At 38.6% G+C, this 14,662-nt stretch overlaps 1 protein-coding gene across 1 annotated transcript in view; it reads right to left on the bottom strand.

Annotated features, from left to right (window-relative positions):
- Positions 1 to 5,506: 5,506 nt before the first annotated feature.
- Rasgrf2 (Ras protein specific guanine nucleotide releasing factor 2) overlaps positions 5,507 to 14,662 on the bottom strand; it is a 231,658-nt gene continuing 222,502 nt past the window's right edge. Inside the window, exons 24-27 of the mRNA XM_026394561.2 lie at positions 14,142 to 14,221; positions 12,511 to 12,628; positions 11,868 to 11,936; positions 5,507 to 6,739 (exon numbers count right to left, since the gene is read on the bottom strand). Of these exons, the coding sequence (XP_026250346.1) occupies positions 6,647 to 6,739; positions 11,868 to 11,936; positions 12,511 to 12,628; positions 14,142 to 14,221 (360 nt within the window). The 3' untranslated portion in view covers positions 5,507 to 6,646. The remainder of the gene's footprint in view (positions 6,740 to 11,867; positions 11,937 to 12,510; positions 12,629 to 14,141; positions 14,222 to 14,662) is intronic.

Genomic DNA, 14,662 nt, shown 5'->3' with positions numbered 1-14,662 from the left:
GATTCCTCTCTCTCCCTTCTTAGGGCTCAGCCAGCCTCAGAGGGGATTATGGAGCTGGGGAGTGGAGACTCAGGAATTATTCCTAACAAGGCTCTGTCAGAGTTTCCATTCTTTTCAATATGACCATGTCAAAAATGTAAACACCGCACAAGAGACTGATCAGGAGAGCACATGAGGAGGTCTTCTCATGGTCTGGAAAGGTTCTCGACTTGAGGGGGTTCTATGAATGGACCCACGTGTAAAAATCCCTCATGTGGAAACCTGGAATTCAAGCACTTTTTTGTATATTGGTTTCTTCAGATAGTACACATATGTCGTCACTGTGTCCTAACAGAGTGATATACCCTTTCAAGTGATATATACTCATGTATTTTCTAGGTTCTTCTATGTTACTTCATGAAAATAATCACAGATTGGGATTAACCAAGCAGATTTCATGGTCCTGCAGAGTCAGGATTCCAGTGTGCACATTCTGTAGGCTTCCCCTGGTGGGCACAGGCAGTGAGCTGGAGGACTGTGGGGCTCAAGAGCTGCTCCAGAGACTGGGCTCTGCTGGCTGGTAGGGGTGGGGGGCACAGTGAGGTCTTTTGTGGACACACTTACTTCAAAGTCAGTTCCAATCACCCTGTAATAGCCCAGTTCTGAGATCCAGAAAACTGTGAGGCTCTTTTTTTAAAAATTATTTTTGAGAGAGAGAGAGAATTTTTTAATATTTATTTTTTAGTTTTCGGTGGACACACATCTTTGTTGGTATGTGGTGCTGAGGATCGAACCCGGGCTGCACGCATGCCAGGCGAGCGCGCTACCGCTTGAGCCACATCCCCAGCCCAACTGTGAGGCTCTTGAAGGGCACAGATGTGCAAATTTTTAAGAATGGTAGTGACGGTGAAAATCCCTCTTTTTCTTTTTCCTTTAATTCTTTATTAATGGACATTTAGGGCCTCCTCCACATCTCTTACCTCAACTGCTTATATTTTACACTGAGTTTACACATGAGTGGGTCAAGGTAGAAGCTGAGATGTTGTTGGAAAAAGAGGCTGCCATCCTTCTGTCAGGGCCTGGTCACTTTCAAGGTTATTAGGAGGGACTGACAACTAGCACAAGTGACTCACAGCAGAAATTCCAAAATGTCTGAAAATCCATTCAACCATAAGCCCCGTGACATGCCCTTTCTTCCTTTCTTATCACTGCCCACTCCCTTCAAAGCTCCATGGCTCTAGTGCCCAGTGTGACCAGTGGCTGGCTTTTACCATATCCCTTGCTTTAAAAGAAATATCCCGTCCTGGGCTTATTCTCTTTTCTATTCCCAAATCAAGCTGGAGTGTGCATAGAGTAAAACTCAGATCTGACCATGCAGGCCTGTGGTTTGGCCGAGTAATAGGATGAAGCGAACCTGGTTCCCTGCAACCCCATCAGTCTGGACCGCTCATGCCAGAATTAGAAAGAAGCTAATTGGGTAGCAGGGATCCCTCTGCTCAGTTCCCTTTTGTGCTCAACAACTGTATCCTGGTTCCTTCAGCTCTAAATGTGAGGACAACTTCATCTACTTGACAGAAATGATAGTAGGCATATGTATATATATTAATAATACAATATTACGAATATATATATATATATATATATATATATATATATATATATATATATCTCACTCCATGTAACCATTGCAGTAATTGTAGGAATAGACATGAGTCTTGTTTTATGGATAAGGACAACTTCAGGCAGCTCAGGAGCCCATCAAGGTCAGAACTAGTAATGGCTGAGCCAGGATTCCACTGCTGCAGCTTCTTTGTCTCCGAAAACTGTCAGGAGCATGGAGCTGCCCTGGATGAAGCTGAGCTGTTCTGGGCAGTAGTCAAGCATGTGCTGTGGATCTCACAAGACCAATGAAAGACTAGAAAGTGAGTGGGACTAAATGATTCTCCATATTTTTTCTGAAGTCCCCCATTCTCTGATACTTTGGTGTAAGCAACATGTGCCTTTTCTAATCTGTTTTCCACCCTGAACTTTAAAAGAATAACTGAAAAAGCTCATTGTCATCAAGAAGACAATTAGAAAAATAGGGCAAGAATAAAAAAACTGATGAGATTTCCAAGTATTCAAGAAAGGCGCAGTTTAATTTGCATATAGGCATAACTTACACCTCACTTGGCAAATGTTAGGCCACAGCACAAACTCCTCTGTCGGAATCACAAATATCAGCAGATTTGCTAAGTACTGGACACAATATGCTTCTCCAACTGACATGTGTTTCTCCATCACACGCACACACACACACACACACACACACACACACACAAATAATAAAGAAATACATTTAATTTCTCTGCAAAAGAGAGCTGAGGATGGTAATCAGGTTACCTCACATTTGGACAGCACTTTACAGTTTACATTCTAAGCCATTTTGTCCTCACGACAGCCCTGTGAGGTAGACAGCACAGAAATTATGATGAACCCCATTTTGCAGATGAGGAAACTGAGGCTCAGAGAGGTGTAAACACTGGCCTAAGGTTTTCCAGCTAGTGGATGCAGATTTGGGCTAGGACTCAGGGCAGGGATGCCTGGTCCAGTGCCCTTTCACAACCAGCTTTCTAATGAAAGTTGAAATGGATTGTGTGAAAGACAGTGGTTCAACATCATTAAGTAGAACTATCATTTTTCTCGAGCAGATTAGATCAGTACAATCAATCCTAATGTCAATGCCATGCTGTGTGGCACCTGAGATGAATGATTTTTGGAATCATTCATGTGTTTACACCTAGTACAAGAAGACTGTGTCCCACTTTTACTCTGCCCTTCTTAATTTTAAGTCACCAGTGGGCACTGAGAACTGACATTTTGATTAGATTTACTACCAGGAATCATACAGTGGTGACTGTAAACAAGTCAATATTTAGACTTACAAAATTTCTTACATAAATGAAAATGAATCTCATTTACTGATTCCTTCTGCCGGTGGACATGTAATCTGGCCATAAACAAGAGATTATCTTTTTCTTGTATTTATTTATTTATTTTATTTTTTCAGTACTGGAGATTGAGCCCAGGGTTTTACTTGTGCAAAGCAAATGATCACCAACAGAGCCACATCCCCAGCCCTTTTTATTTTGAGACAGGATCTCACTAAGTTACCTACACTGGGCTCAAACTTGTAGACCTCCATCCTCAGCTTCCTGAGTAGCAAGAAATACAGATGTATGCCACCACACCCAGTGTAAAGTTTTTTGCAGGTTTTTAAAAAAACTTGCACTTGAGTTCAAAATAAAGAGAGAGATTCTTTTTCAGAGGGAATAAAATGAAACTTTGAAAAGTAAGGAAATCCTTTGCTTACAAATAAAAGTTAACTTTATTAGGAATAACTTCTTTACTGCATTACTTCTTTTAAGAACTTAAAAGCTGCCAACTCCTTGCTGGTCCGAGGTCTTGTCTCACGATGTGAGAGAAGAGCTGCTGATTCACCACACCTTCCAAATAGGCACATAATGGATTTTCTTTTCCAAATTATCCAGTAGCCATGAGTTTCACTTGTCTATAAACAGTGCCCTAAGGTCCTCTGAAATTTGCCAGCAATGGAGATATTGTGAGAGCAGCTTGAAAATACTGCAAGAGCAGTTTAAAATTTCCTCTTTAAATTCCTTCACAGAAACACTAAGGAAAAGTGACAATGTTCTATTTCATGCCTGACTCTGTCAGAAAGTATATCAGCTTAGGTAAAAGACTTCTCCCTGTGGCAAAACTGAATGTCTTAGTTAATAACCAAAGGCATCCCCTAAAAACCTCAAGATGACTCTATTGACAGCATAAAATGTGAGTATTCATTTGAAAGCATGAAATTGGATTTTACTTCTGAGTTTCTGGGTTAAGTTTGTAGTATACATGTTTGTTACTTGGCTCATAGAGGCTGACCTCCTACTGCTAGAACCGGTCTCCCAGAATAGAATATAGGGGGACTGAGCCTGGCAAGCATGCACTGTGTGCCACAATACACACAAAGCTTGGGAGGAGAGGAGGATCAAGACTTTAACAGTCAGAAGAGACAACATAAATTGCTCTGGAGAATTTTAAGTGTGACCAAATTGAGGATTTTTGTTGTTGTTGTTGTTGTTGTGTTGTTGATTCTTATTTTAAACATGTGTTTCTATCTCAGCTGACCCACAAATAGTGCAGCTTGTCAAAGGGAACCCTCTTGGAGGTGGAGTTCTCTCCTTCTAGCTGTAGGAAACGAAACAGGAGGGCCATGTGACTCAAGATAACACTAAAAGTCAGCATTGAACTCAATAAAATGCTAAAAGTCACGTCTGACCACTGGGAGGCACTTCCAACATGCTACAGAGATTAGGCTCAGAAGTTTTGTCACTGTGAGGAAAAGCTGCATTGCAAAAGAGGAGGAGCATTTGAAACTCCTTTCATTTTTTTTTTAAATATAAAAATGGCAGTGCCTCTGGAACAGCTGGGTCAGAGAAATGGGGTTCAAACTTCCAAGGAAAGTGCACATGGAGGCATCCCTTCCCCTTCAGAAGGCCGTGGGACTCCAGGGCAGGGTACAACTCATGACTTTTCCATGTGGTGCTTTGCCTGAAGCTAGGTACCAAGTATGTGTGTGGTCCTCTCATGAATTTGTTCTGGTTTTTGTTCACCTTCCAACACTTTTTTTTTCTTTTTGAATCAAGAAAGCTAACCTTTGCCTAGCTTTTCTTCTGCAAGAACATGAGGTGTTTGATGCAATTGACACATATTTTTTCAAACCCTCGGTTTGTGAACACTGATAAATAAATCACAAGGTGTGCATGATTAGAATCCAACATCCATGCTTCTCATCATGCATCAAGATGCAGTCAATCTCTTGTCTGAAACTAAAGAGAACAAACAAGCAATTTTTTAAAAAGAAAAAAGAAAAGTAAAGCATCCATAATGAACCCTCCTTGGGCCTAATGCTACACTGTTGGCTAATATGAGCTACAGAAAATATTTTTGGAATGGTTTTCATATATTATAAATACTTTCTTTTCCTTATTTGATATTTCACTATGTAGTATGTACAGAGATGGCCCTTACTGTGCAAAAAAAAAAAAAAAAAAAAAGTACCTTCTTTACTTCTATGATATGTTATCAATGCCAGCTCTTCCATGGGGTCTTAAGAGCTAACGGAAACTTATTAATCAGCTGTTAGCTCTACCAAAAAATTAAAGTGCAAAGAAGAGGGAAAACAGCCACATAGATCCATTTTTCATTGTTAGCATCAATAAGCTTCATGCTTTCAAGAGCAAATGTCAGGTACAACAGGCTCAGGTAATAATAACTCTGTCGTGTTTTCTTCTTTTAAAGCAGTAGTCTCCCTGAGAAGAGAAGAGGGAGGTAAACGATAAAATAGCCCTGTTTCCTCTACAACTGACAATCTCCATAAAACTGAGGCCACGTTCCCAGCCATGGGCAGCAGGACTAACCTCTGAAATTGGCTTTCTGCTGTGAGAGCTGTTGGGTCATTGGGCCCATTTCCCATGCAGTTACAGAATTCTCACTCAGAAAGATCTCAAAATCATTTTTAAACAAAGATGGCTGGGGTGGGGGAGGATTGTCTACCAACAGCACATGGAAGTGTGGGTTTTTCAAAAGAAAATCCCATGAAACAGTTTTTAAAAAATACAATCCATGCTCATAGTGAGCCTTTAAAAAAAAAGGTTTGTGTAAATCAGAAGATTCCTATCATACTATCAGGGAAAAGGAAACAAGCAAAACGAGGTACAAAGATGGTTTTTAGGTATATATTTTCACTTAGCAATGAAACCCATTATTCCCCATAGCACTTGGTGGCCTTTGATCTTGTTCCACAGTTTTGTCGGTGAGGTGGCATGCACCTTTCTGCAAATTCTGCAGCTGCCTCTCCAAGTGGGTAGCTTCTTGGGACCACCAATCTCAGGAAGAAGCCCCCACCCTCACCCCAAGATGGCCACAGGCTGAAATCCTCTGGGGCACAGCCTAATGTTTTTAATTAATGAAATGTTACCAACAAATCCACTAGAGTTTTATCTTTTTTTTTTTCCTGTCCTGTTGCCTAAAGACTGAAAAGGCAGTTTCAGAACATACCATTCCTCAAATATAAATATTTATAATGCACTGAGAACCATGCACATGCTGTAGACTGGCACTGCTGATGTGTGGGCCCTAGAGAGGAGGCTTCGGCTTTCCTGTGAAGCTTGTAATGGAAAGAAGTGTCATGGAAGCAGTTAAACCCTAGGAGAAGATTGGCAGGTGTGCCCAGGCCAGTGAAGTGCCAGAGAAACATCACAGGTCTTTTCTGTGGGCCCTTGTCCCCAGGTTCTAACAGAATATGGGGCAGAGGGAAATTTACCTTCTTACCAGCTTCATGAAAGTGGCTACAAGCCTCTCCCATCTTACATTCCCTTACATAAAATGCACCATCAGCTTTACAGTATCAGTCTTTTCATCTTCCCACCCAGGGCTGAAGCAGCTGACTTTGACCCACACAGCTGGGGTTGGCTCAGTCCAGTTCCATCTTCTTCAGTGGAGACAGGAGACTGGCTTCACCTTTCCCCAGTCCCGGCTGCACCGTGTGAGGCATGGCATGCACAGTTCTGACTGTTCCCTTTCCATGGAAATGCCGAGGTCTCGGGGCAAGGCCAGATCTTCAAGCAGGGAGTCGAGGTTCAATTTTTAGTGACAGCTCATAAAGCGTATCTTCATCTATGATGAGGGCTTTGTCAAGCAAGTATTGTGTGACCTGAAAAAAAAAAAGACATTGCAGCTTGCATTTCTTTGAGAACACCACTAAAGACCTTTCTGAATGGAATCTGACACATTTAGCATTTTCTGTTAAACATTTAAAATTTTCGTATTACTAAAAAATGTTGTGAATATATTCTCTTTTATTTTAATCAAACATCTCTAGTCATTTCCCACCTCTGTCCCAGGTAGCTTCCCCAAGAAGCACCACTGTTACCATTTGGCATGTATTGTCTCCCAGATGTATTACTGTATTTTTACAGACATTACATGCACTTACAGATGACATTATGACCTGCATTGTATTCTGCTTTCCTCTCTTAACTGTAACTTTTGGAGTGCTCCCGTGTCAATATAAAGAACTCTAACTGTGGGTCATTATTGACAGTGCAATATACCAAAATTTCTTTAATGCTCTACATCAATAGACATTGAATTGCTGTCTATGTTTCACCATTACACAGTTACAGGAAAATCCTTATTAGCAAGCTTCCTGATGCTCGTATATGAACACTTTGCTTGGGTATGCACCAGGAATGAAATGAAAGGAAATGACACTAGAAATAAAGATTTGGAGGGATAGGGTGTTCTCCGTGAAAATATTTTGTTATTTTTATTGAGATATACATAAGTGATATGAAAAGTTTGATCAGTTTTGACAATTGTATGCACCCATGTAAGTAACATACATACATACACAGAAGCTCCTCTATGCACTTCCCAATCTGCTCACAGAAGCAGCTGCTGCTCTGATTCCTATCACACATTAATTTTGTCTACCCAGGAACTTCATATAAATGGACATACAGCATAAGCTCATTTCTGTCTGGCTTACTTCACTGAGTGTTAATGTTTTGAGATTCATGCATGCTGTGTTATGTATCTGTAATATTTACTCTCATTGCTGAGCCGTGTGCCATTGCAGAAATATACCACAGTTCACTTACCCATTCATTTGTTGATGGACACTGGGATTGTTTCCAACTTGAGGCTATTTTTAAAAAATGTTATGGACATTTTACATGAGTTTTTTTAATGGGCATATCTTCATTTCTCCCTTGGAGAGAAATGGTTGGGTCATAATACATACTTAACATTATAAGAAAACTCCAATGGCAGTTTTCCAAAATGGGTGGGTGATCTTACTCTCACCAGCAATGCATATAAAAGTTCCAGCTGCTCGGTGTACAAGTTTTAATTTTAAAGGATAATGTAACATGACTTTCAAAGTTACTAATCCTACCTGTTTTCCCATATCCTGACTACTATTTATATTATCAATCTATTTAATTTTTCCTAAGGTGAGAATGATATTATAATTTACAAATTTTATTGGTGAAGTTGAGCATTTTTCAAATCTTCATTGACCGTTTTTGTTTCTTCTGTGAATGAAATGCTCAGAGTTCTCAATTTTTCTACTATGTTGTTTATGTTTTTCTTATATATTTATACAAATTCTTTTGTTTTGTTTTATATGCTGAAAATATTATCTCCTAGTCCACTGCTGGCATTTTGACTTTGTAAGTAACTGTCCATTGTCATCCATTGTCATACGGAATGACATTTTCATACAGTAGATTTCACGTAGTAAATTTTATCAAGCTTGTCTTTTTAAGCTTTTGCGTTCTGTAAAGAATGGTCTTTCAAATCTAAAGGGCATAAATGTTGCACACTGTTTTTTACTTGAATATTTCTTTTTATATCTAAGTTAAAAACTCATCTAAAATCTAATTTTGCAAAAGGTATAAGATGAAGAGTTCAATTCCTATTCCACTTACTAAATGATCAGTTTCTTTCTGGAACTTTTGGTAAGTTTCTTCTTTATCCCATATTAGATTTTCATAATGAAAAAATCTGTGTATGGACTTCAGTCCATTAAATTTTTATTCTTATGGGAATATCATCCTGTTTTATTTACTCTATCTTTAGAACATATATTTGTATTTGGAAGAAAAAATTCTCACTTCCTGTTCTTACTTTTCGCAAAGTTCTCATCTTTTTTTTTTTCTACCTAAGGTCCCTTATGAATTTCAAAATAAGTTTGTCAAGTTCCATGAAAATCCATATTGGATTTATATTAAGATTTCAATGAATTTACAGATTAAATTGAGAACATTTATATAACAGCAAGTCTTCTGATTCATAAACTTGATTTAGCTATATAATCAGTACCTCCTGCATATACTTCAGTTCATAAAGGTCTTGTACACTTCTTGTTCCACATAATCCTAAGCATAATAGATTTGTTTCTTTTTTTAATGAGAGTTTTATGTTATATTTCATCCTGTGTTAAAAATTGTTGGCTTTCATGTTAGGTTGCTATGCTTCTTTAATCAGATTTTTCCTGGATTTTCTAGGGAGCTGATTAAATCATCTGTGAATTATAACATTTAATTTTTACTTTCAAATTTTTTATACCTTGTACTACTTTTTATTGCTTCATTGGCTTGGCTATTTTTTTCAGGTCAAAACTGAATAGGAACAGTGATAATGACAACCTTGTTTTTCATCCTGACTTGGTTTAACTCAAGAGGCATTTATTATCTACTACTGTGCAGGTACTGTGTAAGATGCTGGGGGGATACAAAACTAAACACAAGAGGCATGGCTCTGACCCTCACGGATGTTACACGTATACATGTAAGCAAACAAATACAAGTAAAAATGGCAAATGCAGAAGTAAGTGCTGGAAAGTAGAGGTACCTAGTGCAATAAAAGCTAAAAAGTGAGGAGCGCCTGAGAAAATGAGACTTAATTTGTGAACAAGTTAAGTGTGCAATGCAGAAGGAATGCAGACAGAGATATGGAAAACCCTTTAGCAAACATATATAAAGCAAAACTTGGGGACCTATTAAAGAGTCTGTTTCTCACTGTTGGAATGGACATTTAAATATATACAAATGTAGAGTAGGGCTAGGATGATTCATATGTGACAGAACAGAGTCGAAGTCTTCTGTATGAAGTTGGGTGTATCTTAAAACAAATACATTTGGTTACACATGGAAGTACTTATGTGTGGACAGACATGGGTTAGAAAACACACATACATTTCTGTGTTCTGTCAGCTCGGAGCACCTAAGAGAAATGAACCTCTGAAGTATGCACACCAAGAGTCCCTATGGTTCCTAATATCATTCTCCAATACAAGGAGTTAGAGATTCAGGAGAAATATCTGATTCTAGCATTGGGGAGAGAAACATATAAGATCAGCCTGGAGAATCTTATAGTAGCAGCAAATTATTAAGTCCTCAAAAAAGAAAAGAAAAAGAATCCCACACTGATGGGGGTTCCTAAATGAAATGCATTATGAACGAATCCTGAAACAGAGAAATTACATTAGGTAAAAAGTATATCCTCAAAAGACTGGCAATGGAACCACCATATGACCCAGCTATCCCACTCCTTGATATCTGTTCCAAAGAACTAAAATCAGCCTACTACAATGATACAGCCACATCAATGTTCATAGCAGCACAATTCACAATAGCCAAGTTATGAAACCCACCCAGGTGCCCTTCAACAGATGAATAGATAAAGAAAACCTGGTATATACCCAATAGAGTGTACTTGGTCATAAAGAAGAATGAAATTATGTCATTTGCTGGTAAATGGATTGAACTGGAAACTACTATGCTAAGTGAAATGAGCCAGACACAGAAAGTCAAAGGTCAAACTTTTTTTTCTCATATATAGAATATATAGAGAAAAAATAAGAAATTAAAAGAAAAAGAGGTGGATATCAAGAAAATTAGGACGATCAGTGGAGTAGAGGAAGTGGATAGAGGGGGAGAGAGTAGGACCAGGAAAAGAAAGGAACAGTGGAAAGAAACAGACCAAATTATGCTCTGCACATGTATGTATGTGTAATGAATCCCACATTTATAAAGCACCAATTAAAAAACAATAAATAAATAAAATAGAAGGAAGACCCCTAGGTTAAAAGAAGGGGAGCCAGAGGAAGAAGGTGGAGGGAGAAAAAATGAAGTACTGTGGCATTAAATGAAGAAAGTTATATTACGTGCATGTATGAATATGTCAAAATGAACCACACTGTTATGTATAATTATAAAGCCCTAATAAAAATATTTTAAAAAGTAAAGGGATCTGAATAAACTATGATCTTCAGTTAATAATCACATATCAATATTGGTTCATCAATTCTAACAAATGTACTATATTAATGATATTAATGTTAAGATGTTAATGATAGGAAATTATGACTGGTAAGGTAGGTAGAAATTTTTGTATTACCTTCTCAATTGTGATATCAGATAGCTAAAACTACCTTGAAAAAGAGCCTTTTTTAAAATTCGTATTTTAGTTATAGATGAACACAATACCTTTATTTTATTTATTTATTTTTAAGTGGTGCTGAGGATCAAACTCAGTGCCTCATGAAGGCTAGGCAAGTGTTCTACCACTAAGCTACAACTGCAGCCCCTAAAGATAATCTTTCAAAAAAAAAAAAGAAAAAGAACAGTTGTGGTTGAAATGGAGAGAGAAGGGGGTGTGTCATGCGAAATGAATCAAGAAAAGCCAGGGCCATGAAAAGCAAGACTTCTTAGTAATGTTAGGAATTTTTCTTTTTCTTTTTTCTTTTTCCCAATCCTAAGAGTAATTGGAAAACAATGAAATGTTTTGTGTGCGGCAGGGGGCATAAGCCACTTTGTATTTCAGAGAGCTCTGCCAGCTGTAATTTACAATACAGATTTTGCATTCTAGAGTGCTTGGGGGGCTAGGGATGTAGCTCAGAGGTAGAGCACTTGTTTAGTATGTGAGGCCCTGGTTTGATCCCCAGTCACACACACACACACACACACACACACACACACATACACACACACACACACACACACACACACACAAGTAGAATGTTTGGTGTGGGAAATAGAAGAAGAGGGGAAGATTCACATGAAATACAGGGTATAAAAATCAATAGAACTTTGATGATAACTGCCTTCCTTTATTTATTTATTTTTTCTTTCAGGCTTATTGAAGATTTTCTAGTTTATTGGTCCTTTCCATGAGTCAGTTTTGGTATAATTGATCAACTCTATTGTTGTTTTCTAATTCATTAATTGCCACTTTTTTTCTTTCTTAATTCCCTCACAACGGCAGTGTTTTACCTTTGGCTGATGGTCTATTCGGTAGGCAGTCTGCTGGAACTGTCGTATCTCCCGGATAATGTGTGATATCTAACAGGAGGAGAGAAAAACAGCAACAGTAACAGAAGCAGAGCAAAGTTATTTCCCTGCAGCGCAAAGCACTCTTCTGGGGCTTCTTCCCAAGGGCCCTTCCTCCAGTAGGTGAAGCCCATTTGATGATTTTCTATGCGTGGGATTTTCTTATCCTAGGAACTGTGTGAGATTCCAACAGCAAGAAGATACTGAATCCAAAACTGGAGGAGCAGCTGGCACCAGGTGGCCACAAGTTTGGGAGAGGGACATGTTGAATGCTACTGCCCATGGGTTCCTTGCTTCTAACTTGGTGCTCAGAATCTGATTGTCCAACAAGAAGCCTTCAGCACCTGCCTACCATGGGTCAGTCTTAGAAAATCATCCTTGAAATTGTATTCCTCATCCCCTTGACCCAGATAGCAAGCAGAAAAGACTGCTAAAAATCTCAATTAGCCAACAGCAAATATTAGCCCTAGTCTCCCTACCTCTTCTCCCTTGAGATTAAAAAGCAAACATTGACTTTGTTACCAAGCTTCTACTCTGTAAGCCACTAGAGTCATAAACACAAGCCAGTTATGAAATTATCACCTACCATTCTCATTTTGGAAAAATTGACAAGGCCTTCTTCGGTAAAGTTGGGTGTTCCTTCTTCAATAAATGCCAAGTCTGTCAAGTACATTCCAAGGTAAGGAACTGCTGGGGGGTTACAACTGCAAGATCAAGAAATATTTGTTCTCATACTCATTTGCATGAATATCCACTTCCCTCCCCAATTTAAACAGGAAGCAACTAAGCTGCTTCCATCCTGAAGAACAAAGACTTTTTATTGCATTGTCAGATGCACACTCATGATACGCACATTTTAAACAAATTTTACAATAGAACACAATACAAAATTACAGCCCATGCTTTACAAATGTGAGACAATGGCATATCCCAACAACAGACGACTTAGGGACAAATAAAAGATGTTTGCTAGCAGGAATTATTTGCAGTACTTGTAAATTGTCCATAATTCTTGGAGGGACAGAAGCATGTGGGAAAACAAAACCCTTTGCTCTCACCTTCCTAGTGGATGAACATCATAAAGAAAATCGCTGTGGTCAGAGCCTCACACTATAGTAAACTTGTTCTCTGTTTAAAGTTAGTACTTCAATATTTTAGAAGGTATAGACTTAACCAACATTATAGCTACTCACTAAAGGGAGTCACCTGTTTTGTTTTTGGTGGGGAGTGGAATACTTGGTTTCCTGGAAGAGGTCTGAGGCTAAGAACATGGACTTTTGGTGCAGAAAGAACTGGGCTTTGATCCCAGCTGACCAGTTACTCAGTGGCAGTGGGCAAACTCTCTGAACTGTAGTGCCCTCATCTGTAAGATGAAGACCGAAAAGCTTATCTCTTAAATTTGTTGTGAGACTTAAATAAGATGCGTCAAGGGGCTAGGGCTGTAGCTCAGTGGTAGAGCACTAGCTTAGTATATGTGAGGAACTGGGTTTGATCCTCAGCACCACATAAAAATAAATAAATAAAATAAAGGTATTGTGTCTATCTACAGCTAAAAAATATTTTTTAAAAAAGATGCATCAAGTACTTAGCATGGAGCCTGTCTTTCAGTAAACATCCAGTAAATAATTCGTATCTTATTATTGTTGCGTTACTGTTTTTGTTGTTATCACTATTAAGCTTTCTTTCACTCATACCATACCATCACAAGACTAATGTTTTTCCAGAGTGAGTCAAGTTCACGTGCTACATCTTGAGAAAACTAATTGCAAGAGAATATATTCTATGCTGTGTGTGTGTGTGTGTGTGTGTGTGTGTGGACAGAGAGAGAGAGAGAGAGAGAGAGAGAGAGAGAGAGAGAGAGATCTCCAGAAATAAAGGGCCAAAAATAAATAACAATAATCACATGTGCTGGAATATTTAAATTTAAAAAATCACAGGAAATCGTTGCACTTAGAAAATACTGACTCAAGAAACTTTTTACAGTAACATTTCTTCTTACTTGGAACAATCTGCATACCATGAGTACATCTGTAAGATCCTCACTATATCCACAGTGTTCCAAGTGAGAAGGAAAAAATCCAAAATACTGAAGACAATGGAAGTCATTTTCTATGTGCTTTTCTCTTCCAGCAATGAAGGAGGTGGGTCACCACTCATAAACTTTTAAAAATTAGGTAAACATATTTATAAATTGTGAATGACTTAAGATAGACATACTTTTTAAGAGTTTCTCTGAGATTTTTAAACCTTCCTTCAGATGAAACAGTCTTCTGAAGTTTGTCCATTAGAGCTTTTGTCTAAAACAGAAAGAAAAAACTTAGTTTGTCATGAGAATCTCATGGCTTGATAAGATATTGTTTTAGTCAGCCTTTTCACTTCTGTGACCAGAATACCTGAGAAAAATTTTAGAGGAGGAAAAGTTTATTTGGGGGCTCACAGTTTCAGAGGTCTCAGTCCATAGATGGCCGACTCCACTCCTTAGGGCCCAAAGTGAGGCAGAATATCATGGCAGAAACAGTGTGGCAAAGGAAGGCAGCTCAGGACATCCCACCGGGAGCAAAGAGAGAGACTCCCCTCACCATGGACAAAATACAAACCCCCAATGGGCCCTCAATGACCCACCTCCTCTAGCCACCTCCTACCTGCATAGTTACTGCTTAGTTAATCCCTATCATCAGATTAATGCATTGACTAGGTTAAGGCTCTCTTAACCCACTCATTTCACCTCCAAACTTTCT

This window comes from Urocitellus parryii, chromosome 1, assembly GCF_045843805.1.
Source record: "Urocitellus parryii isolate mUroPar1 chromosome 1, mUroPar1.hap1, whole genome shotgun sequence".
Taxonomy (NCBI): domain Eukaryota; kingdom Metazoa; phylum Chordata; class Mammalia; order Rodentia; family Sciuridae; genus Urocitellus; species Urocitellus parryii.
This window is presented reverse-complemented; position numbering and strand designations above follow the sequence as displayed.